This window comes from Salvia hispanica, chromosome 2, assembly GCF_023119035.1.
Source record: "Salvia hispanica cultivar TCC Black 2014 chromosome 2, UniMelb_Shisp_WGS_1.0, whole genome shotgun sequence".
In the NCBI taxonomy this organism is placed as follows: Eukaryota; Viridiplantae; Streptophyta; class Magnoliopsida; order Lamiales; family Lamiaceae; genus Salvia; species Salvia hispanica.
Window position 1 is genome coordinate 34454274 of NC_062966.1, and position 24234 is coordinate 34478507.

At 38.9% G+C, this 24234-nt stretch overlaps 3 protein-coding genes and 1 pseudogene across 3 annotated transcripts; 1 reads left to right on the forward strand and 3 right to left on the reverse strand.

Moving 5' to 3' along the window:
- The first annotated feature begins 1214 nt into the window (after positions 1-1214).
- LOC125206856 lies at positions 1215-8149 on the forward strand. The gene is made up of 3 exons (XM_048106076.1): positions 1215-1316; positions 5762-5841; positions 7968-8149. The coding sequence occupies exons 1-3, from the start codon at positions 1252-1254 to the stop codon at positions 8147-8149; spliced, it is 327 nt and encodes a 108-aa protein (XP_047962033.1). The 5' UTR covers positions 1215-1251.
- LOC125207707 (receptor-like protein kinase FERONIA) lies at positions 1682-5787 on the reverse strand. The gene has a single exon (XM_048107165.1). The coding sequence runs from the start codon at positions 5476-5478 to the stop codon at positions 1882-1884; it is 3597 nt and encodes a 1198-aa protein (XP_047963122.1). The 5' UTR covers positions 5479-5787; the 3' UTR covers positions 1682-1881.
- A 1182-nt stretch (positions 8150-9331) lies between the features above and the next one.
- Positions 9332-12019, reverse strand: LOC125206857 (receptor-like protein kinase FERONIA). The gene has a single exon (XM_048106077.1). It carries the CDS (start codon positions 12017-12019, stop codon positions 9533-9535), a length of 2487 nt encoding a protein of 828 aa, XP_047962034.1. The 3' UTR covers positions 9332-9532.
- A 3209-nt stretch (positions 12020-15228) lies between these two features.
- LOC125206858 lies at positions 15229-19176 on the reverse strand (annotated as a pseudogene).
- Positions 19177-24234: the final 5058 nt, after the last annotated feature.

A 24234-nucleotide genomic window follows, 5' to 3' on the forward strand; every position in this document is an offset into this window, starting at 1 on the left:
TTTTTGTTCGCCATTAAATATCTTCAAACAAATTTCAGGTGATATTTTCGGATATGAATATTTCTTGAATTGTAGAAAGTTGACTTAGATTTTGAGAAAATAAAGGTGTTTTGCGAATATTCATAATTAAAGGAAATTGAGGCCTTTTTTGAACCTCAGTGTTGTGTTCTACACACCATTGTTGAGAGGATTTACACAAGATCTGTGGACATGGCTGATTCAAATTTAGAGATATTTTATTCCTAACCAATAAGAATTTTTTGAATGAATTGGTTTTTTTTTTCTTGTTATTTGATTTCGATTTCTACACAGTTTATATTTACCCTTGATATCTTTTCTTGTGGTTTTGGATTAGCTAGCTAGCATATTATGGTCACACTTTGTAAAAGAAAATGGAGCTACATTTAGAGTGATGATAAAAAGACTTCTGCTTGGAGATTTGATTTGGTAAGACGAAATCCTAAACATGGAACTGATTTTATTAGTTTTAATTCTTCAGTAAAATTAATCTTAACATGATGAAGTTGATGGGTTAGGTGTTAGAGAAATTCGCCATATAAAACTTACATGGATAGGTTTTAACATCATGTTCTTCACAAACCTATTTAATTGAGGTAAGAGCGGATTTCAAAAAATCATCTTCAAAATATTTAGAAAATGGTAGAGACTTCTGTTCAACACTCACTACTCATCTTTAATTAGCTTTATTGCTCTCCTCTATTTAGTTGGCTTTTTGCACTTTGGCCTATTGCACTATGTGTACCAGAACTTTAGGAAATCATATAAAAAGTTGTCGACAGAATTGTGACAGAATTCATATGTCAGCGAATTTAAGAATTGCCGAAAATGCCTTTCAAGCAATTTGGGCAGTTTCGTCCGAAAAGTGGCTAAAAATAATGTATTCGTGATTAAATAAAACTTTATTTCTCTTGCACTATTTTTTTTTTGTTAGGAATCCATGGTGTCACAGCTCAAAAAGTTAAGGACTAAGGACGCAGTTTACTCAATAAACTAAAAAAAGAAAAATAATCATCTTAAATTGCATTGCATGTGTATTCATAATTATTTCAATTTAAACACTTCATTCAATTTTATTTTTTTTCATAAATAAAAACATTATTCTTACTAATTAATTTTCCCTCGGTGCGATAAGCCTTAATTATTTGAATAGCATCATTGGCGTTCACATAATTACCCTAATTAAACCTTAATTACCATAATTAAAACTTAATCAATCATGTTCATACATATATGGAGCATATAGATAAAATATGTGCGATGCGCGCTAGCACGCAGGAGTCTTCGGTGCGATTCAGGTATATTCCTCTCAATTCTGCTTCTCGCTGATTCCAACTTTGATTCCAACTTTTATAATTTGACAGTATGAATTCCATGTATTGGTTATGTGACATACGAATTCGCGCTTCTGTGGAACTTAGACCGCATTGTTGATTTTTTTAGCTTTTGCTTGTTTAATCCGTCTTGGTGATTCAGTTCGAATTATATCATAGGCTGTTGTTAACTAAGATTTTATGTAGTGTATTATCAAGGATTTTTCAGTTTTCTCTGACTCCTGAGAATATGATGTGATTTCAAATTGGAGAAATAAGACATTATCTTGCTGAACTTCTGCTTCCCCTTTTGTATTGTTCTTAACATGAAAGAATCCAGTAGAAGCACATGTGAAGAGCATTAGGCATAAATTTGAGCTTATATGGTAGTATGGTACAATGGATAAGGATATGTTTCATCATCTTAGTATTTACACAACTTACTTTTACTATTTAAAAACAGAAAGGGCAATTCAGAGCCCTGAACTACATTTGACTCGTGTCATTCTTGATCCTCTTGCTTGCAAACATGCCCGATATGGGTTACTGGTCAGCTCCTTCGGGGCTGGATACCCTGAGTAGCTTCTGTTGCTTCTTGGAGCTGTAATGCATCCTCAAGTCTTGCCACTACATCTGTCATTGATGGCCGGTCAATTCCACTATCCTTTAGGCATCTTCCAGCAGTTTCTACGAATATCTTTAGGCTGTCTGGTGCTGTTCTCCCAACTAGAAAGGGATCGATACAACCAGGAAGGTTAGTCCTCGTGCATGTCTTGATCCACTGGGCTAGAGTCACATGATCCTCATTGAGCCAGCGGTCTGATTCCTTTTCAGCAAACAGCACCTCAAACAAAATCACACCAAACGAGTAGACACACGACATTGCTGTTAAATGTTCTCCATGTATGTAATTTGAATCCAAAATTCCCCAGTTACTCTTGATGACTGATGGCACCTGATTGTTTCCTGTAATTTTGGATAAACCCCATCCAGATATCTTGGGAGTCCAGTTCTCATTTAACCAGATGTTGGTTGACGTCAGGTTAAGATGAAGCATTGTCTGCTTGAGTGTGAAATGAAGGTACTCTAGACTCCGAGCTGCACCAATGCAGATTTGAAGTCTTCGCTTCCATGGAAGGGGATCCTTTAAAGCATCATGCAGATGGTCATAGAGTGTCCCATTTTCCATGTGCTCGTACACAAGAATCATGTCTGATTCTGTCTCACAATACCCTATCAGAGACAGAGCATAATCTTGAGCTGGTGAAGAGGTCATTTGAGTATCTTTCTTTGTTTGCAACTCATGGGCCATGGATACTCTAGATTCGGTAGCTCTTGAGCGTCTGATTGCTACATTTCTTTTACCACCATCTAGGCATCCTTTATATACACTGTCCAATCCTCCATAGCCAATCATGAGATTTTTGTGAAAATTATTTGTGGCTCTCTGAATCTCCTGGAGGGAAAACTGGTGGATTACCTCACTTCGCTGTTTTGACTTTGATGTTGTTCTTGGTAAAATCCCAAATGGGTCCCACCACCATCTTGTGTAATCATTGTTCAAGCCATTATCCCTGGCCTTCTTTTTTCTGCTCTTCTGATCACTGCCTCCGTTGGTTGTACTGGAGCTGGGATCATCTTCACTGCTAATCCTGTATGATTCTCCAGTGGGGAAACTTATATCATCCATACAAACGACCCCATCACTATGGTCGCTGTAACTTCTTCCAGAATTTTCATCCTCTTCCTCCTGTTCTATAGGATCTTTTGTATGCTGTAATAACAAAGCTAATTCAAGGCCCACCACTACATCTGCAATAGAAGGCCTTCCCTGGGGTTGAATGTGTAGGCATCTTCCTGCAATTCCAACAAACACTTTTAAACAAGCAGGTGATATCTGCTCCATCAAGTTGGGGTCAATGAGTCGATCCACTCTTCCATCTCGTATGCAATATCGAGCCCATCCAGCCAGGCTGTGTTGCTCCTCGTCAAGTCTTATGTTCACTGGAGGTCTTCCAGAAAGAACTTCAAATAAAACCACTCCAAATGCATAGACATCTGACTTTCTCGTCAATTTACGAGTTAAGAAGTACTCTGGATCTAGGTACCCAAATGTGCCTTTGACATTCGTACTAATATGGGTGAATGAATCATTTGGTGGTCCCATTTTGGACAGCCCAAAATCTGAGATCTTGGCAACCCAATTCTCATCCAGCAGAATGTTTGTGCTTTTCACATCCCTGTGTATGATCCCGTGCTGCGAGTGAAGATGATATAAGCCACATGCAGCCCCAATTGAGACTTTGAGTCGAAGTTCCCAAGAAAGTGGAAGATTAGACCTTCCAATTCCGTTGGCTTTGTAGAGTTGGTCGGCAAGTGTTCCCTGGCTGATATACTGGTAAACCAAAATCCGCTCCTGACCATCATTGCAGTAACCAATAAGTGAAACAAGATTGACATGCCTGAGCTTGGATAGCATCATGATTTCCGTCTGAAACTCAGTTTCTCCTTGCCGAGATTCTGTTTTCAATCGCTTGATTGCAACAACAGTTGCTCCATTGTTGATGTTCCCTTTATAGACTCTGCCATATCCTCCACTTCCTATTTGAAACTGAGGATCAAAACTGTTGGTTGCCAAACGTATTTCTTCAATTGAAAACTTCCGGCATCGATCTTCCACCAAGGATGATCCCATTACCCTTCTGGAACTGGAGTCTGAAATTCTTTTAAGGTTGTAAACTGCAACATTCATTAATGCTAGTATAGCTGTGAGGATAGCCGAGATCAAGTTTATACGGTAACTTGATTTTGATTTCTTTTGCTTTGGTGTTGAGTTTGAATGCTGCAGCTCAGGAACTGGCCATTTTCCTGCTAGGTTGTTGTCGGGGTTGCTCTGCTTAAATACTTCCAAGGCAATCAGTGTGCTATGGAATTGTTCAGCTGTTGATTCAAACTTTGGCTGGTACAGGATGGTAAGATAGCTCTTTTCCTCCATCTTATCTCCCTCCATCATCACTATATAGTCTCTGTAGACTGCAACTCCAGATACTCCACCCCATTGAATGATATTGACATTATCCTCAGCTATCTGATTATTGATGAGAACAGAGAAGTTCTTGTTGGGACTCTCCATCGTCTGCTGATCAAACTTTGAAAAATGGAGCCTAATTAGGTATCTGAATCCTAAGTGCACTGACAGTTTCCATTTAAGAGTACTGGCACTCAATTTAGTGTCTGCTAACATCATCCTTGACGTTTGATATACTTTAACTGGTGCAACATATGTTAACATGTCTGCATATCTAACTGTGGTTAAAGTATTAACAGGAAGAGCACCTTGACCTCTTTCGAGCAAGTAGTTGGAGTCTTCATCCCATCGGCGGAACAGGTGGGAATCTTGAGCCGGCAAGATGGAGGTTCCACCAATATTCAACCGTTGAACCAGCTCTAATGCTGTGCTGTTATCAACAAAGAATCTGTACTTCTTTCCGACAACAAGAGCACCCAACTCCCCTTCGGGAGTGAAATAATGACCAGTGGGCATTGAGACAACCTCTATACCATTGACAAATGCATAGAAGTTATCTGATTTCTTTTTCCCCTGAGCTGGTAAGAAAGTTATAGTCAAAGCCCACCCATCATCAATATTAACACAGTACTCTTTGATGATATGTTTTTCACCCAAAACATCAGCAGCAAGAACTGTGCTGAAGTTACTGAGGAGTGTGTAAGGACCTGCTTTAACAGTGAACAGAGCTTCCGACCTCTTAAACCCCTTGTATGAATCTTGATAGAAGTGCAAGCGGATGAATTTCTGTCCGGGCTTGACTCGGAAGATGTAACTGAATGTGTTGTGCGATGCTCGAGCTGTCCTGCAGGGCACAGGATCGAATGAAGCAAGTTGGTGAATGGCTCTTGAGTTGGAAGATTTTCCATTGATCTGCAGTGACAAGGTGGATTCAACTCCAGAATCCCCCATCCAAAAACGTCCATCCAGCGCGGCCAAGCTGCCCGAAGAACCGCAAGAAATGGCAATACTGTCAGGCAGGGGATTAGTAGTAGCAGGAATGTGGCTGGCAAATATGATAAAGATTTGGCACAACAAACTCAGGAATATGAGAATAAATGGTAATTTTGAAACTGACATTTTTAATCTTTGTTTTCTCGAAAGATGGGTTGTGTTGTGGGAGAGGATGTAAGCTAGGTATAGATCATATCCTGTTATATTGTGATATGTATATTTTTTTCTCTGGTCAACTGTTAAAGTCTCTTGTTTTATTTAAAGATAAAATTGTCGATTTGCATCATCTTGCTCTTGCTCAGTCACAAGATTTGTTTGGAAAAGTAGTCTGCTGTCGGCTATTGTTTCATGCAGTATATTTTCATTTCGCATCTTTTCAATTCTTGGTTTGTTCCTTTTTATTTCTTAGCTGTGTTCACGGAGAAGAATTGGATATGGAAGCTTCCTCCCGTCATAAACTACTCCTTCGTGGGGCCAATTCACAGAAAGGTTATTTCTTATTAAATTACTTCATAATAGCCTTGTTATTTCATTGTGCTTATAATAACGTGACTGTTGTATAGCCCACATATATTGACTTAAATGTTCCAATTTAATATGAATTAAATTTTAGTTTCATTGTTCTTCTAATAATGTGACTGTGATATATCCCACATATATTGACTTAAATGTTCCACTTGAATATGAATTAAATTTTAGTTTCATTGTGCTTCTGATAACGTGACTGTGATATATCCCACATATATTGACAATTTCTCACTTAGAATATGAGTAAGTTTTTGACCATGTCATTTTGAGGTGTTCCACTTAATGACATTTTACAATGGTGTATCATTTTTTTATTTGAGCTTACATGGTAGCATGGTGCAATGGATAAGGATTTGTGTCTTCATCTAGTTTTTTACACACAACTTATTTTAACTAGTTAAAATCAGAAAGGGAGAATTCAGAGCCCTGAACTACATTTGATTCGCGTCGACACATTGGGACATTCTTGATCCTTTGCCTTGCAAACATGCCAGATATGGGTTACTGGTCAGCTCCTTCGGGGTTGGATACCCTTAGTAGCTCTGTTGCTTCTTGGAGCTGTAATGCATCCTCAAGTCTTGCCACTACATCTGTCATTGTTGGCTGGTCAATTCCACGATCCATTAGGCATCTTCCAGCAGTTTCTAAGTATGTCTTTAGGCTGTCTGGTGCTGTTCTCCCAACTAGAAAGGGATCGATACAAAATCAGACCAAATGAGTAGACACACGACATTTCTGTTCACTGTTCTCCGCGTATATAAATTGAATCTAAAATGACTGATGGCACCTGATTGTTTCCTGTAATTTTGTACAAACCCCATCCAGATATCTTGGGAGTCCAGTTCTCATTTAACCAGAAGTTGGTTGACGTCAGGTTAAGATGAAGCATTGTCTGCTTGACTGTGAAATGAATGTACTCTAGAGCCCGAGCTGCACCAATGCAGATTTGAAGTCTTCGCTTCCATGGAAGGGGATCCTTTAAAGCATCATGCAGATGGTCATAGAGTGTCCCATTCTCCATGTGCTCGTACACAAGAATCATGTCTGATTCTGTCTCGCAATTCCCTATCAGAGAAGAGCATAATCTTGAGCTGGTGAAGATGTCATTTGAGCATCTTTCTTTGTTTGCAATTCATGGGCCATGGATACTCCAGATTTGGTAACTCTTGAGCGTCTGATTGCTACATTTATCATTTCATTTCATTTATCATTAATCATACATATAGTTTGATTATTTATTCTAAATTTGATTCAGTGCTATGCTAAATCTCTTGAGTCTAAGTATAATGGATAGTTAAAAATGAATCCCCAATTAAACTACTGATTGGCGAAATGATCAATTTTTTTATGTTATTTACAAACTTAAAAACTTAAAGACTTAGTATCTTTTTTTTACACCATTCACTAAATTATGATATTTTTATATAATATATATTCGCGATGTAATCATATGCAAACTCCAAACTATGATCTGGAACGTCAATAAAAAATGTCAACACAAAGTCAACGGTTGATGCTGTGTTGACATTTGTTGTTATTATAATTTTGTATCTATTGACGTTTTCTAATGGTCCATGTCATAGTTTGGAGTTTGTACAATATATAGACTTTGCATTTTATCACTACCCATATACTATTATATATATTTTCTATTTGCTATAGTATTTCGGTCTGACTAATTGAACCATAAGCCAATAGCTTCGCCGGTTCACCTACTGAACCATAAGCCATCAACTATGAGGTTTGGTGTTTCTGTTATTCTCTCCTTCCTTAATACTATAGTTCACTTGTAAGCCTCTTATTTGATTAATGCTTGCTCCAAGTCGTCAGTGTGGATATTTTAAATCTCGTGAATACACTCATACATGTGTTCTACTCGTATATAGTAATTGCCAGGCATGTAAAAGATGTTAGTAGTGCATCAGATTATTAGCTTTTATCTCAAGCTTATCTTTCTTTCCTCTATCACACAGCTCTCTCCTGTAATTACGTTTTTGAATTTTACTTTGCAAGACATTATTGTTTACTATGAATGATTTTTAACATATGTTTTCTGGGGTTAACGCGTGATTAATGTTTGTTTCTAGATGGAGGGCAATGCTCAAAAGGATTCGTCAAAACCGAAGCCAATGCAGGGCAGCATGATCCCCCCTCTGAGGCCGACACTACTCGAAACATAGATGCAAGGCAGCTGAAATTCAATTATGTTTTGGTCATGGTCCTCATATTTCTCATTCCACCACTCGCAGCCTTTATGCTTTTTCAGTGAGTTATTCAAACTTGATTGTGTTGGTGCTTATCCTCGGACCAGAGGTGTTCCCTCAGTTAAGCCGATATTGGATGATCAAAATTGGCAAGACTGCGATCCCGTTGTGCGAGGAACTAAAACCTTTTGCGTGAGACAAAAGTAGCATGCATTTACCACAAGAGCTTTAATCATGTTCGAATGTGGGAAGAAGCATCTCCTATAAATGTTTGTTTTTTGGCAGTTTTGTAGCTAAAGATACACTTTATATGCACCTCTCAAAATCTGGATATAAATCAAGAGCAAAATGATGGTGAGGCCAGCCTCTTCTTCGTCTTCCTTTATACAGTACGTGTTTTCTATTTTGTAACTTCTGAAGGAGGATAGTGGATTCATCAGATTCCATTGCTTGCGAACTACCAAGTATTTGCACTCATGTAATGACCATCTCTATAATTCCCACAAAGGCACCTTGTCGGATCATCAAGATCAACGACACCTTTGAGTATTTGGATCCGAAATACCTTCCGAGTCATCGGTTGTCAAGAAAAGTACTCCTAGTACTATAAGTTTTCACTTTTTCAAAAATTACAATGATAGTACTACTAATTTTGGTGTACTTGCAAAAATGAGAAAAATGATATTTTCTCAGCCTGGTTATAAGTTAAGACATTTCTTTTGGACATGAAATTTTAAAAGACAATGTTCAAAAAGTAAGAGTAAAATAAAGAGAGAATAAAATAGAAGAGTAAAATAAAAAAATACTCCAATAAAGTAAGAGAGTAATTGGGTTTATATTTTATTTTAGGCTGTTGTTAACTAAGATTTTATGTGGTGTTTGGTGATGGAAGTCTCGGTTTTCTTCGACTCGTGATTCTGGCTATTGGACTTGCTTAGGTCGTGCATCTGGATTCCAAGCTGTGAAGCGAAAATTGGGCAAAGCATTGCAGCTTGACGAATGTGATCAAAGGTAAATTTTGAGTCCTTGATAGTTGATAGACATAGTAATTTGAAGGTGATAAGCCAATATTAGTGTCTCTGTTGCTTATATAACTTGCTTCTAAATAAGACATTTTCATTGATGGCCGGTCGATTCCACGATCCAGTAGGCATCTACCAGCTGTTTCTACGAATATATTTAGGCTGTCTAGTGCTGTTCTCCCAACTAGAAAGGGATTGATACAACCAGAAAGGTTATTCCTCATGCATGACTTGATCCACTTGTATTACACAAGTCATATTTTACTTTTGTTCTGAATAGTACTCCATAGGCTACTGATTCCATTGACTGTTTACATTTTCAACTCACATTCCTTCAAAATTCTTAAAATTTGTGATAAAAAGGGACTCCTAATCATGCATAGATATAGTATATATTTGATAGTACAATCTGTGCTACATATCACATCAATCTGTGCTACATATCACATCAACAGCCACCTGGCTCCGATCGCTGTGAATCCCTCCGGCATCATTTTCATTATCTTCCACCACGGTTGTCTCCTGTAACGACACTGCTAATTCGAGGCCCATCACCACATCAGCCATGGTAGGCCTTTCCAATGGCTGAATGTGTATGCATCTCCCTGCTATTCCAACAAACACATCCAAACAACTTGCTGAAATCTGCCCCTCAAGGTTGCTGTCAATGAGTCCGTCCACTCTTCCTTCTCGCACACAAAATCGAGCCCATCCAGCCAGGCTATGCTGCTCCTCATCCAGCCTCACATCCACCGCCGCTCTTCCAGAAATAAGCTCGAACAGAACCACTCCAAATGCATACACATCTGATTTTCTTGTCAGTTGATGAGTCGAAAAGTATTTCGGATCCAAGTACCCGAAGGTGCCCTTGACGTTGGTGCTGATATGAGTGAACGAATCGTTCGACTCTCCCATTTTGGACAGTCCAAAATCAGATATCTTGGCGATCCAGTTGTGGTCGAGTAGGATGTTAGTGGACTTGACGTCGCGATGTATGATGGCGTGTTCAGCGCCGGTGTGGAGATAGTGCAGTCCTTTTGCAGCGCCCATGGAGATCTGGAGGCGCTGCTTCCACGATAATTGGGGGTTGCGGCAGGTGTAGAGATGGTCATGTAAAGAGCCGTGGGCCATGTAATCATACACCAAGATCATCTCGCCATCCTCGTCGCAGTAGCCAATTAGTGATACCAAGTGGAGGTGCCTCAGCTTTGACAACATGTGGATTTCGGTTAGGAACTCATGAGCCCCTTGATTTGACGACGGGTTGAGCCGTTTTATCGCCACGGTGGTGGCACCGTCATCTATGACTCCCATGTAAACGCACCCAAATCCTCCTCTCCCAATGATGGAGTTTCGATCTAGGTTGGATGTTGCAGCTTTGATCTCAGCGAGCGCGAAATATCTGCAGGATTTCCAAGGATGCGGATCTGCAGTAGTACTAGTTGTGTATGTTGACGTGATTGAAGAAGGTTGGAAGGATGACTCGGCGGCACTGCCATTAGATGCTTCCTTCCCTTTATTCAGCCTTCGACAAATCAGGAAAGCCGTGACTCCAGCCACTGCAAGGAAGCCAACCACACTCCCAAAAATTATAGACAATTCTCGAATTTTCTTCTCCTGCTTGGGCTTCACCGTCAGCTCAATAGATTTGACCGCAAGCTCAGGGTTGGCAGATGCTAGGCTCCCGTTTGTACGATTGAGCTTGAATATTTCAAGGCCATTCAAGAAAGCATTACGATACTGTTGATCTTTTGCAGAGTTAGGAGACAAAGACAGGCCCAGGTTTTGTTTCCCACGATCGTTGTGGTGATCAGGTAGCCATATGATGTAGTCCTTGAAGGTGGGAATTAGAGGACCGCCGGCCCAAGAGACAACGTCAGCTGCAATATCAGCAGCGGTTTTGTTTAAGAGAATCGAAAAAGTCCTTTGTCCTGACTTAGTTACACCTTGCGTAAATTCACAAAAGTGCAACCTGACAAGATAGTTAAACCCTGAATCCACTGGAAATTCCCAATTTAAGCTACTGGTGTTGTAGGTCATTCTGGCACTTGTGTAGACTACTTCTGGAGCAGTGTATGGAACAGTGGCCTTAACCTCGGAATTGCCGATGGCCTGAGTGTAGCCAAAAGCTTGGCCACTTAAGTAGCCATCATCTGGGTACCATGCCCGGTACATGCCACTGTCGTCTTCAATATTAACTCTGTCGCCGCCAACGTTTAGCCTGTAAAGAGTCTCAAGAGCTGAACTGCGACCCTGATAAAATATCTGAGTGTTCTTGCCATCATATTTGATTGAATCATTTCTATGTAAGTAGAGTTCATCCGGGATTGACACAATTTCAATGCCATTCACGAAACCGGTGGAGTATGGCTCTGGGGAGAAAGTTAAAACTAGTGTTTGATTATAATCTTGGACATCGATGGCGAATTCTTTCATGAAAGATGGCTGTGAAGAATTCCGGGAATGAAGGAAAGCGCTGAAATTGGTCAGTAGGGTAAAGGAATTTGCAGAGACAGAGAAGAGAGATTTAGAAGTGTCATGGTGGGAGTAAATGCTGGGGTAGAAGTAGAGGCGAAGGAATTTCTGGCCTTTGGTGATGGGAAATGTGTAGGTGAAAGAGTTAGTGAAAATACGAGCGGTGTGATAAGGGAGTGGAGAAACATTGGGATCTATATTTGAGGCTGTGGATGAAAAAGATATGGCAGCTGCATTTGCTGGCATGAATTTTAACTCGGCATCGCCCACCCAACTCCGGTGGCTGGTGTCGTTGAAGATGCCTGAGGCACCGCAGTTGAGGAGGATACGGTCAGCTGGCGTGTAAGCAGGCACTGTGGTGGCAACACTTGTTGTCACTGGGAAGATATGGAGGAGGAGGAGGAGAAGGAGGAGATTATTAATAGTTTGGAACTTCATGGCGGTTGAGTTGGATAATAAAAAATGTTTAGTTTTATATGAGCAAATATTTGTAAGTTTGCAAAGACTTGGGGTCAATGGCCCTGCACAGACTTGTCAATTTGCAGGGCAATGGAGTTATATGGAGTATAATTTGAGCTTGTTATGTCTTGTCTCCAATTTTGCTCCATTTATCTTCATTGCATCACTCCCTTTTTGGTCCATTCTTCACGTAGTCTTTTTACCATCACTATCTTAAATTACCTCAAATACAAGTCGACAACAGAAAAGGAAAAGGGTAGGGAGAGCGGGAAAATGGTGAGTGTTTTGGAAGTTGAAACACTATAATTTGAGGGTATTCGTTTAACGGGAAAATGGGGTTGGTGATAGAGGATTAGAGGTTGTGAGTGTTCAAGGGGTTGATCGACCAGCGATGAGCAAATCGAATTTGTGATGCGTTTTTTTTACAAGCTTCAAATTCGCTGTTCCAGTCTAAATTTAGATACTATTTTAAAGGATTAGACTTAAACTGTTTTGATTGTAAATTGAGAGGAATTATATGTTATATACATTATGTCAGCACTTTTAATCATCGTTTTATAATTGGTTTGGTTCTAATACATTAAAAATTATTATTGACACTTTTAATTTTAACTTTTCATGAAAATCTTAGTTCGATTTGTCATTTTATTCATTTATTTGAAATTACAGAGAAAATGAACAAATCGAGCTTTGATTTTTGTGAAAATTGTAAAATTAAAAGTATCAACAATAATTTTTAATGTATTAGAATCAAACCATACATATAAAACAAAACAAATGATGGTAAATGTATCTTAAACGTGTATGGTGCTTACAAAAGGTATATGGCACATTATTACTCTATGTAACTTGTACTATCATTTATGTGTTTTAGTTTATATTTTGGTAAATTTACGCGTGTATTGAGTTTCTACGGAAAAATTTATGCCGTGAGTTATACTAGTATTTTTTTTAAATTCAACTGATCTGCTTTAATTTGTGATACAATTAAAATAATAGTAATGACAACTACTTTTGGTAACATATAAACTATTCCTAACTCATAATTTATATACAAATCGTGCCATTCAAGTATACAAAATTGACAACAGAAAAAAGAACATTATACTTAGTTAAAGGATTGAGAGTGTGTGAAAGTGTCAAATTCTTTAGGAAGTTGAAACAATATAATTTCTTGATATTGGGTTAATAGGAAAATGGATAATGGGTTGATCCCAAGTTGAAATAGATTGCACTAATATTATGATGGATATTTTGATATTACTATGGTTTGCCATTATGCATGTTGCCGTTTGTGGCTTGGTTTACTAGATTAAATAGTTTTAAAATTATTTAATAAGAGAGAGTTGACTATAACTGATTATCAAATGATTATCAAATAAATATTCATTTAAAATTAAGTTATTAGATTCAATCTTATAATCACACATAATATAAATTAATCATGTGATATAATTTTGCAAAATCTCGTAATATATCCATTGACTAAGACAAATCATTCGTGTAAGGCCATTGACACTGAAATACCTCCTGGCCTATTAAAGAGTTAATCATATAATAAATCCGTTGACTTAGAAAAATCATTACATCCCATTTACTTTGTGACTGAATGACTGATCAAGTCTTCCCAAAAAAAGTTTCCCTTACCACTAATAAAAATAAATCTATGGTTACTATTAATAGACTGACTCACCCATGTCTGCTGAAACTTGTCTATATAAAAATTACAACACAATAGTAAATCACCCATATTATATTTTAAAGAAATACTTGAATAACATGACCTAGGCAGGTTGTTAATTGCATCTATTTTAGCAACCGGATGAACTTAATTATTGACTATATTTAATTAATGATCGGATGGATCATGGGTTCTTTAGATGAGACGTGTTATCTTTTTAACTCATAAGCCAAGTGTTAGAATCAAGTTAAAATCAAGCCTTACAAATGAGTGTTAATTAATTAATTACATTAAGTTGAAGCACTTAATTATTTGAACACGTTTTCTACGTAATTTATATCCCCTAACCTTAATTTACAAATGCGACAAGAGCACATCCTTAACCAATAAGGATCACCTATAACATCCCCTACTACTATAATTTCATGACAACTAAATCAACCATATTCATAAAGTAAGAAAAATGCAGTGTAATCAGTGTGATTCAGGTATAATCCTCTCAATTCACCTTTGATTCCAACTTTTATACTAGTAATTTGACAGTATGAATTCCATCTATTGGTTCTTTGACAGTGAGGGTTTGTGAACCGTAGGCTGTTATGGGATTCTTTTGCAAAAGATGTCAACATGTTTAAGGGAATGATGCATTCGTATTGTGACAAAAAAGCTGAGGAGGGAGGGGTAGCTAAATCCTGCCTAAAATTCTACATAAACATGTTTACTGGAAGCTACTGAGTGGAATAACTCAGAAATCATCTGGCCAATTTGTTACAGTAGAATTGGGTGTATAGTAGAATTAGCGCAGGTAGGGTTGATAACTATAGAATTCTATGAATAAAAATGATATTTTTGTGCATAGAATTCCATCCCTAGATGAGTAATCTATCCTGCCAAATACTATGTAATTTAGCCTGTCAAATTAGGTACCCGCGGATATCCGATCCGAAAATTCCGAGTACCCAATCCCGAATTTTCCAAAATCTAATACCCGATACCCGATCCGAAAATGATTTTGGGTACACAGATACCCGAGTCGGGTATCCAGTCCCGAAAAATTGGATATCCAGTCCCGATTTTTGATTTTGATTTTAGTTTTTTTTTAACAAAATTAATCACAAACTTTTAGAAATACAAACTTGTAATAGTTCGATTAAGAGAAAAAAACTACCACAAATTTAAAAATAAAAATTTCATAAGTCATAGCATCCATCATTCATCCATAATAAACATCACAATTAATATATTAACCCTAAATGTGACTTAAGAGTGAAAGATTTTGCGACTAGATTTAATTATTTAATTATTTAAATAATAGAATAAATACATAATTTAATAAATTTAATTTTTAAAAAAAAAATCGGGTAATTTGGGTAATTTGAGTATACCCGATCGGGTATCGAGTTATCCGATACCCAATAATTCAAAAATCATAAACCCGAACCCAATCCCAAAACCCGAAAAATCGGATATCGGATATCCAATTACCCGGTATTTTGGGTTTGACACCCTACATGTAATGGTGCAAAAAGGAATGGTATTTTACTTGCCCCATCTTCTCTTGTAGCGACAAGTCTTCTCCGAGCAACATTCTTAGCACAGAAGCCATCGTTGGGCGCTGCTGCGGTCCATATTGGGTGCACAACAGACATACTTGTATACATCCCAGCGCTTCTTCCCTTGAAAACTCTCCTCCAAGGTGTGTGTCTACCACCGCTAATACATTTCCATTTTCTTCCCACAGCTCCCATGCCTGGACATTCATCATATCATAACACATTTAAGTTATAACAACTGGAAAATGCATTGTATATACACTTGGAATTTGTCTATTGCATCTTCACTTGCATTGCATCCACATTTATATAGAAGTTCATGAAAGTTATGAATGCTTACATTGCCAATGAGATTTGCCATGTCTCTATTATTTCTTTTGCCACTCAATATCGCCATGACTAACACACCAAAACTGTAGACATCTGATTTCTCTGAAACTTGTCCTTCTCTATAACATTCTGGTGCAATATAACCTCTGCACACATAAATCAAAGAAACAAATTATTGTTATTCAGGAGTCAGAATGAAAAAATTAAAGTGGAAAGGAAAAGAAAGGATATTAATCATAGCAGTACAGGGTCCCATCACAACAGGTGTACACTTGTGATTGGTAATCTTCAGTAATTCTGGCTATGCCAAAGCCTGATATTTTAGGATTCATCTCATTGTCCAGTAATATATTGGTGGGATTAAGACCCCTGTGAATCATTTTTGGACTTGACTCTTGATGAAGATAAATAACTCCTTTTGCAATTCCAATTACGACTTTGAAGCGTCCTGACCATTGAAACCTGCGACGTTGCTCTTCACCTATGTGAGAATGTTCCATTACATCCAAGAAACAGAAGAAATAATGTTATGTACTCTCTTTATCCATCCATAAGAAATTTAAAAACTAAAAGAAAACACCAACCTAATATATGACTATCTAAACTTCCATTGTCCATTAACTCATATACAAAAGCATCCTTGTTTTGTCGTGAATGTAATATCCAAGTAGTTTAATGATGTTCCGGTGATGGAGTCTGGAAACTGAAAGAATCTCTCTTTTGAACCAAGTGAAACGGTCCTGTGATGCAGCATATCTCTTAACTGCGACTGTCCTTCCTGTGGGTAACACAGCCTATATGAAGATTCAGATAAGAATTAGTTTGGAGAAGGATAAACTCATTCATTCATTTGTCAGTGCAATATCGAAAGGAGTAACAAAGGGAAATCATCAGCCTTGACAGAGTCACCTTGTAGACTCGAGCAGATCCACCTTCTCCAATCTTGTTGAAATGGGAGAATAGATCGGTAGCTGCCGCAAGCTTGTTAAAGTCATACTTTGGCACTCTTATGTCAGCCTCACACAGTTCTGCAAAATCATTGCACACTTCTATCATACTTTTGGAGTATATAGATTGGTGTATTAGTTATAGGTTGAAGATTATTATATGATAGAAAGTGTTTAGAATGAGTTAATACCTGATGCTAAGCTGATTTCTTTTCTCTTGGATGGTTTTAACCTGTTCCATAGTGTATCCAATGCCCAAAAACGTGCCTTATATGATATAGGTTCTCTCCAAACTTCTTCTCCATCTGGAAAATAATTTAGATTTGTTTGTTTCGTAGGAGATGTATCAACATGTACATCTGAGAAGGCTTCTGCTGATAGTGCAGTGTTTGCAGAAGACATCATATATTGATTTGTTTGACGAACATCATTAGTAACTAGAGCTATGTTATTTGACTCAGCAGCTTTTCCACTCTCCTGATGCTCAAGTGCAGACTCGAGTTGAACCACAATTTGAGCCATCGTTGGCCTTTGCTTTGGTTCCTCATGCAAACATCTTTCAGCAACCTCAACAAATGCCTTCAGGCTATCTGGTAGGATTTCTTCCAATAGACTCGAGGCTACAATCTGATTAACCTCTCCATTGTCAATTTTGTTTCGAGCCCATATGGTGAGATAGAAATCTTCCTCTCCGAACCTTGGACCTAGCGCTTTTCTCTCACACAATACTTCCAGCAACACAACACCAAAGGCATATACGTCACTTTTCCTTGTCAACTTGCCTGTATTTTGATAATATGGGTCCATGTACCCATGTGTGCCCTTCACTCTTGTGCTAATATGGCTCTGTAGCTTGATGCAATCTTCATGCTTAGCTAACCCAAAATCGGAGACCTTGGCTGTGAGATTTTCATCCAAGAGGATGTTTGAAGCTTTAACATCGCGATGTATGACTCTGTTTCCTGTGTGGAGATAGTCTAATCCTCGGGCGGTTCCTATACATATATCTAGGCGTTGCTTCCAAGTAAGAGAACATACATCTTTGCCTTCCCTGGCATATTCATGGAGGTGATCAGCCAGTGTGCCACGTGGCATGTACTCATAAACAAGAACCATTTCCCTGTGATGACTGCAGTAGCCTATTAGATAGACAAGATTAATATGTCGGAGCTCACAAAGTGTTTCAATCTCTGTCAAAAACTCATGTTTCCCTTGTCTTGAATCAGACTTTAACCTCTTTACGGCAACTGTCTCTCGCCCATTATCAATAGATCCAATGTAAACTTTACCAAATCCTCCCCCTCCGATGAGTAACCTTTCACTGAAGTTTTTGGTGGCTGATTGAATCTCAGCCAGTGAAAAACGTCGACAGAGTTGTTCAGCCTTTGCTGATGGCATGTTTTCGTCTTTTACAACGCTTCTTGCTTCATAGATTTCCCTCAGCTTATAGACAACTATATTCATTAGAGAAAGTATGGCTATTGCAAGACTTGCAGTAGCTTTTCCTTGGGACAGAATAGGAAGTAAGTTGTTGATAATCCGAGGGGGAGAATCACTTTTCGAAGGGAAGACATTCGGACTGGAAAGACTGTTATCAGGATTGCTCAGTTTGAATATCTCAAATCCCTTGATGAGTTGCTGCACATCAACAAACTCATCATTCGACTGCAGGGAAATCAAGAGATCTCGTTTACCCTCCTCTTTTCGGCCTTTAACTGCCATTACATAGTCTCTATAATCTATGATGCCATATTCATCATCCCATTGTATGGAAATGTTAGCATCCACAATTACTTCATCAATAAGGACTTTGAGACCCTCACCATAGAGACGCAAGTCGCAGAAATGAATCCTGACCAAGTACCTAAAGCCAACATCCACTGGTGTTCTCCAGGTAAGACCGTTGATCTCATTTTCCTTTGCTTTATCATTAGAAAATGAAACTAAATATCTGTGTGTTAATTCAAGTGCAGTGGTATTGTCAATGCTCACCAGAGCCTGGCCTACCACTTGGGCTCGATGATCACTTCCTTTCAAGTAAGAACGACGCAGTGGTACTGTGATTATCTATATTCCGTTTATGAAAGCATATGTAGTATCTCTTGATTCGCTAGTTACAGGAGAAAAAGTTATAGTAAATGTTTGGTTTTCTCCTAGGCTTATGCAGAACTCCTTGGAAAAAGTGCTGACACCAAGAGCAGCACCAGTTTGTGAAGCGCTAAAGTTAGTGAGCAGAGTAAAGGGCCCAGCTTCAACATTGAACAAGTCACTCAACCTTTCGAAGCCTTTATATGGAGCGGGATTAAAGTGAAGGCGTATAATTTTCTCACCCGGGCTGACTCGGAATGCATAGGAGAATTGAGAAGTAGAGATTCTAGCTGTGTTGTGGGGAGCTTGATTAGCAGAGGTGGAGCTATGCCTGACAGTTGAGCCGGTTGATGAACCCTTTATCTGTAGCAGGGATGATCCTTTTGATAGTATGTCTCCAATCCACCCTCGGCCATTTATTGCTGCAGAGGTGGAAACCGAGCCACAATTAATGGAAAGCTGGGATGTGGTTGTAACTGGATCGTTACTACTTACTGCTGCTATAGATGTATGAAGGTGAAAGAGAAGCAGCAGCATAATGAAAATTGAAAAGTGATGCATTCTCTGGTCTTATCTCTGTGTTTCTTTGGTATTTGAGCAACTGCCGGGAACGAAGTAACGAATGAATGAGTGATCAGAACGATGAATTTCGAAGCCAGTGATGAGGAGTTTGCTCAGAAGCAGCAGCAGCTGACCTTGTAGTCGACGAAATTCACTAGCCGGTTTAGAACTTTGCAGTTATACAAGCCAACGGTTTTTCTTGCTCAAGTAGCTAACATAGTGGAAATTCCTTTTTTTTCCTAGTGAAAATCGCCAAATTTGGATGCAAAGAGATTTAAAAAATGGAAAGTTCCTTTAGTACCCCTTTTAAAATACACCCATGCTACCACAATGAGGGGAGGCAAGCTTTGTTCCTCAATAATGAATTGGTTGATTTAATTTTTTGTTGTTATTTGAGACACACAGAATTCTTATTGGGTTGCAATAAAATACCACTAAATTTGCCATGCCCAAAATTCTTGAGTTTCATAATTTCCCCGCCGCTGTGTTTTTCACAGCTGTGTAGAACAGTAGTGTCATTTTTATTTTTATACAAAAATGAAGTCCATTTTTGAACGTTAATTATATCAATGGGATTTTTTACTGCCTTCTACATATTACTGCAATCTATATCACGAATAATCCGATTTTTCATGAAAGGACTAAACATATTGAAGTTGATTGTCATTTCATTTGAGAGTGTGTCTTGAATCTAACTATTACTACTCATTTCACTTCATCGTCCAACCAGATTGCTGATATGTTTACAAAACCGTTGTCTATAAGCGTTTCTCAATACTTTGTACCAAGCTGGACATGATCAATATATGTGATCTAACTTGAGGATGAGTATTAATATATTATATGTATTCTGGCCTGCATCGGTGATGTGACATAGCCTAACTTAGTCTCTTGTTGATTAATAAAAGACTAAAGTCCAATTTTGGTCTCTTGCATTTGTCCTAAAATTCTTTTTGGTCTCATACATTAAGTTTGTGACCTTTTGGTTCCTAACATATTCTGTACATTTTGGTCACAAACTTAATGTATGAGACCCAAATTTTTTTTAAGGAAAATGTACGGGACTAAAATTAGACTTTAGTCCTAGATATAATTAAGTTATTAAATTGATTAAACATTTTGACTGTTAATTTTAATAGAAAATGGTTATTTTGGATCAAAACAATATGTTTAGGACCAAAAGATATTAAAACAATATGTTAGGGACCAAAAAGTTACAAACTTAATGTATGAGATCAAAAAAAATTTTAGGTAAAATATTAGAGACTAAAATTGGACTTTAGTCTTAATAAAATACATACTAGTACTACTACTTTCTCTATTATGTCGGGGTAATTATACCATACATACAAAATATTTCACCAACATTTCAAATTGGTACAAAAAGTTTGAACTTAGCATATACTATATCATAATTCATACAAAAGGTTTAACTAGTGATCCACATTAGTACACTGTACACTCCATCCAAAACACTCTTTAACACCTTTACTCCTCTATTAAACTTCATCAAGCATATTGCAGACAAAATTTTTAAGAGAGAACTCACTTTCACTCATTAGTAATTCCATCAAATATATTGAAGTCCATATTATATTGAAGTCCATATTTCATAATTATGGCTCTCCCTCCGCACTCCTCCCAACTTCACCCACCTCATCTCTACAGCTACCACCCTCCCCCACCTCAAGAAAATTGTTAGAAGATATCACGAGAATCACGAGAATATTGGGATTGATCCCAAATTGATCTTCTTCCAAAGATAGAATGCAATCCCTGTAAAATAGGCAGAGATTAGTTTTTCCTTATGTAAATATTTATAGACCTATAAATAGGTGAACCCTTGTAACAATTATCATTTTGAAGTAAAATACACAATTCCGATCCCTAGTTTATTTCTTCATGGCGTCAGAGCAGGAGATTTTAGGGCTCAGAAAAATTTCATCATAGCCCAATCATACCAAAACTCGGCCAAGAGGCTGAAACCAAAACCAAAAATTCATCCCTACACACAAAATGTCAGACACCGATGAGGAGAAACCAGCAACCGAACCCTCAAGATTGAGGTCAAGCAAGAACGTTACCGTAGCGTTCAAACTAAACGGGAAGAACTACCCGCTATGGTCGCGACTTATGAAAGTTGCGATAGGAGGAAGGAGAGGATACTCTCACATAGTTGATGAACCGCCAGAACCAGAAAGCAGGGGATACCGGGATTGGGAGGAAACTGATCTCGTAGTTTTCTCGTGGATAATCGACAATATCGAACACGATATAATTGCCGATTTTGCTCACCACCAAACGTCAAAAGCTCTATGGGACAACCTTCGAATCACATTCGAAAGCAAGGCAGATTCGTTCCACATCTATGACCTGGAGGACAAAATAATAGCAATCAGACAGGGGAACTTGGATCTTGAAACATATTACCGTCGGATCCATGGATTATGGATCAACGTCGACAGGAGCCAGAAGCAGCCGGTGACATGCTGCGATAAAGGGATAAAACAATTCAGGGATTTCACAAGTGAGAAGAGATTAATCAAATTCCTCACCGGATTAAACCCGGAGTACGCCGCAATCAGGCGGGACATTCTCAAGATGGAGCCGTACCCCTCAGTCGAAGAGGCATACGCGGTGGTGAAGAAGGAGGCGACTCGATGCCAGATCATGTCACCGGCATCTTCATCACCCACCGGAGATGCCACTGGCATAGGAAATGCCGATACATCATCGGGGGAGATCGGGTATGGATTTGGAGCCCAGAGAGACAGATCGACCAATCGGAACGGACCACCGCGTCATCCACCCGCCGGAGCCACCACTCACCAAGCCGGAGGAAAGCCAGACAAGAGCAAACTATGGTGCTCACATTGCGGCAAGAACAAACACACAAAGGAGAGCTGTTTTCTCCGGGTGGGCTACCCGGAGTGGTGGGACGAAAGGCAGAAATCCCGATTCCAGGCGAAGTTCGCCGCCATCGGAATAACAGAGCAGCAAAATCAGGGCTCAAATCCACACCGAGATGGTGGAATCGGAGGGGGAAATCAACCGCACAACCCTCTGAATCAGGAAACGAGCACCGGGAGTGGCGGCGGCGGCGGAATCGGCGGTGTGTCGGAAATTTTGTGGAGAAAGCCGGCGATCGACTGAATCGCAAAAATGAGGGAGGCGGCGGCTATGAAGGAGGTAAAGGGTTTGATAATTTATCAAACCCTAATACAAACTCTATAATTCTGCCATAACCCCAATATTCAGCCAAATCATCTTCTATACCCCATGCTATGTTAAATTATAAAAATACCCCCAAGTACTTTAAATTCCAGATTGACCCCAAATGTTGACCAAATTAGACCCAAAATCGTTTTGCACCTTTATTAAATATTTCCGCTGCATTTAGTGTGCAAAATACTGATAATATTGAAAAAAGGGGGTGGATTTTTGACTGCGGAGCCACAGATACTATGACTCCAGAGAGATCTGATTTTATTGATTTTGGGGAAATTACTAAAACCTATATCCGAACTGCGAATGGGGAATTAATTACTGTGGAAGGGACTGGAACCATAGAAATCTCTCCGAATCTTCGATTGTCACACTGTTTATTTGTTCCTAGTCTATCTCAACGATTGATGTCTGTAAGTCATGTAACAAGGGAGTTAAATTGTACACTGCTAATGTACCCGAATTTTTGCATCTTACAGGATATTCGGACGAGGAGGATCGTTGGGCGTGGCACTGAGAACCAAGGACTCTACTATGTGGACGGGGTAGCTCACCATGGGAGTGCAATGCTGGCTCGCGGATCCACAAAAGAAGAGGCTTGGCTGTGGCACAGAAGACTAGGACACCCTTCCCATGGTTATTTTAAACTTTTGTTTCCAGATTTTTTGTTGCCTAATGATTTTTCGTGTGAGACATGTGTTTTGGCGAAAAGCCACAGACAATCTTTTAAACCTTCTAATACCCGTATGCAATCTATGTTTGATTTGATTCATGCTGATGTGTGGGGTCCTGCACCTGTTATTGGGGGGAATGGTTTTAGGTATTTTGTGACCTTTATTGATGACTGCACACGAATGACTTGGATATATTTCTTAAAACATAAATCTGAGGTAGTTGAAAAATTTATCTTGTTTTTTCAAATGGTCAAAACCCAATTTCATACCACCATCAAAGTCCTTCGGTCAGACAACGGGAGAGAATTTGTTAATAATACCATGTCAGAATTTTTAAAGGGGAAAGGTCTAATTCACCAAACCTCATGTGCCTATACACCCGAACAAAATGGGGTAGCTGAGAGAAAAAACAGAACCATCCTAGAAGTTACTCGTGCTCTCATGATCGATTCCAAAGTCCCTACCTTTCTTTGGCCCGAAGCAATAGCATCCGCTGTTTACCTCATCAACAGACTCCCTACCAAAATACTAAACAAGAAAACACCCCTTGACATTCTTTCTAAACAAGCCAACATCCCAGAATCCCTTAGTATGTCACCAAAAGTCTTTGGGTGCACTGCCTACGTTCACATTCCTAAACACGAGAGAACCAAACTTTCCCCGTGTGCAACAAAATGTGTCTTCGTGGGATATGGGGTAAATCAAAAGGGTTACCGATGCTTCGACCCGAACACCAAGAAAATCATCACTACCATAAACTGTAATTTTTTGGAAACCGAATTCTTTTACCACCTTAACAGTCAGGGGGAGAGAGAGCTAGAACCTAAAAATAATTATGGGGACTGTCTAAGTTGGTTTGTGCCACTTCCAAGCCCTTCGATTGAGGGGCCAATAGAGACTGTTCCTGTCACTCCCGCCGAGCATGCCCCGTCAGAGTCATCTCATCCGCGACCTATCGTTCCGCCTCAACCGATATCCGAGGTATGTCTGGAATCCGAAGAAAGTACTACTGTTGATACTAACGGTGCAGAAATTGAGGAGAACACAGTGGATGGAGATACAGGCCGATATATGCTTCCACATCGAATCAATCGGGGAGTTCCTCCAAACCGGTACTCCCCTGGACAAGATAGGG

What these genes read in the sequence shown, in the direction of transcription:
- LOC125207707 (XM_048107165.1), bottom strand. Translation starts at nt 5,478, where the DNA reads ATGTCAGTTTCAAAATTACCATTTATTCTCATATTCCTGAGTTTGTTG.
- LOC125206857 (XM_048106077.1), bottom strand. Translation starts at nt 12,019, where the DNA reads ATGAAGTTCCAAACTATTAATAATCTCCTCCTTCTCCTCCTCCTCCTC.
- LOC125206856 (XM_048106076.1), top strand. Translation starts at nt 1,252, where the DNA reads ATGGAGCATATAGATAAAATATGTGCGATGCGCGCTAGCACGCAGGAG. An exon ending in GAGTCTTCGGTGCGATTCAG is followed by an intron (nt 1,317 to 5,761) that starts GTATATTCCTCT and finishes TTTATTTCTTAG; the next exon opens with CTGTGTTCACGGAGAAGAAT. An exon ending in TGGGGCCAATTCACAGAAAG is followed by an intron (nt 5,842 to 7,967) that starts GTTATTTCTTAT and finishes GTTTGTTTCTAG; the next exon opens with ATGGAGGGCAATGCTCAAAA.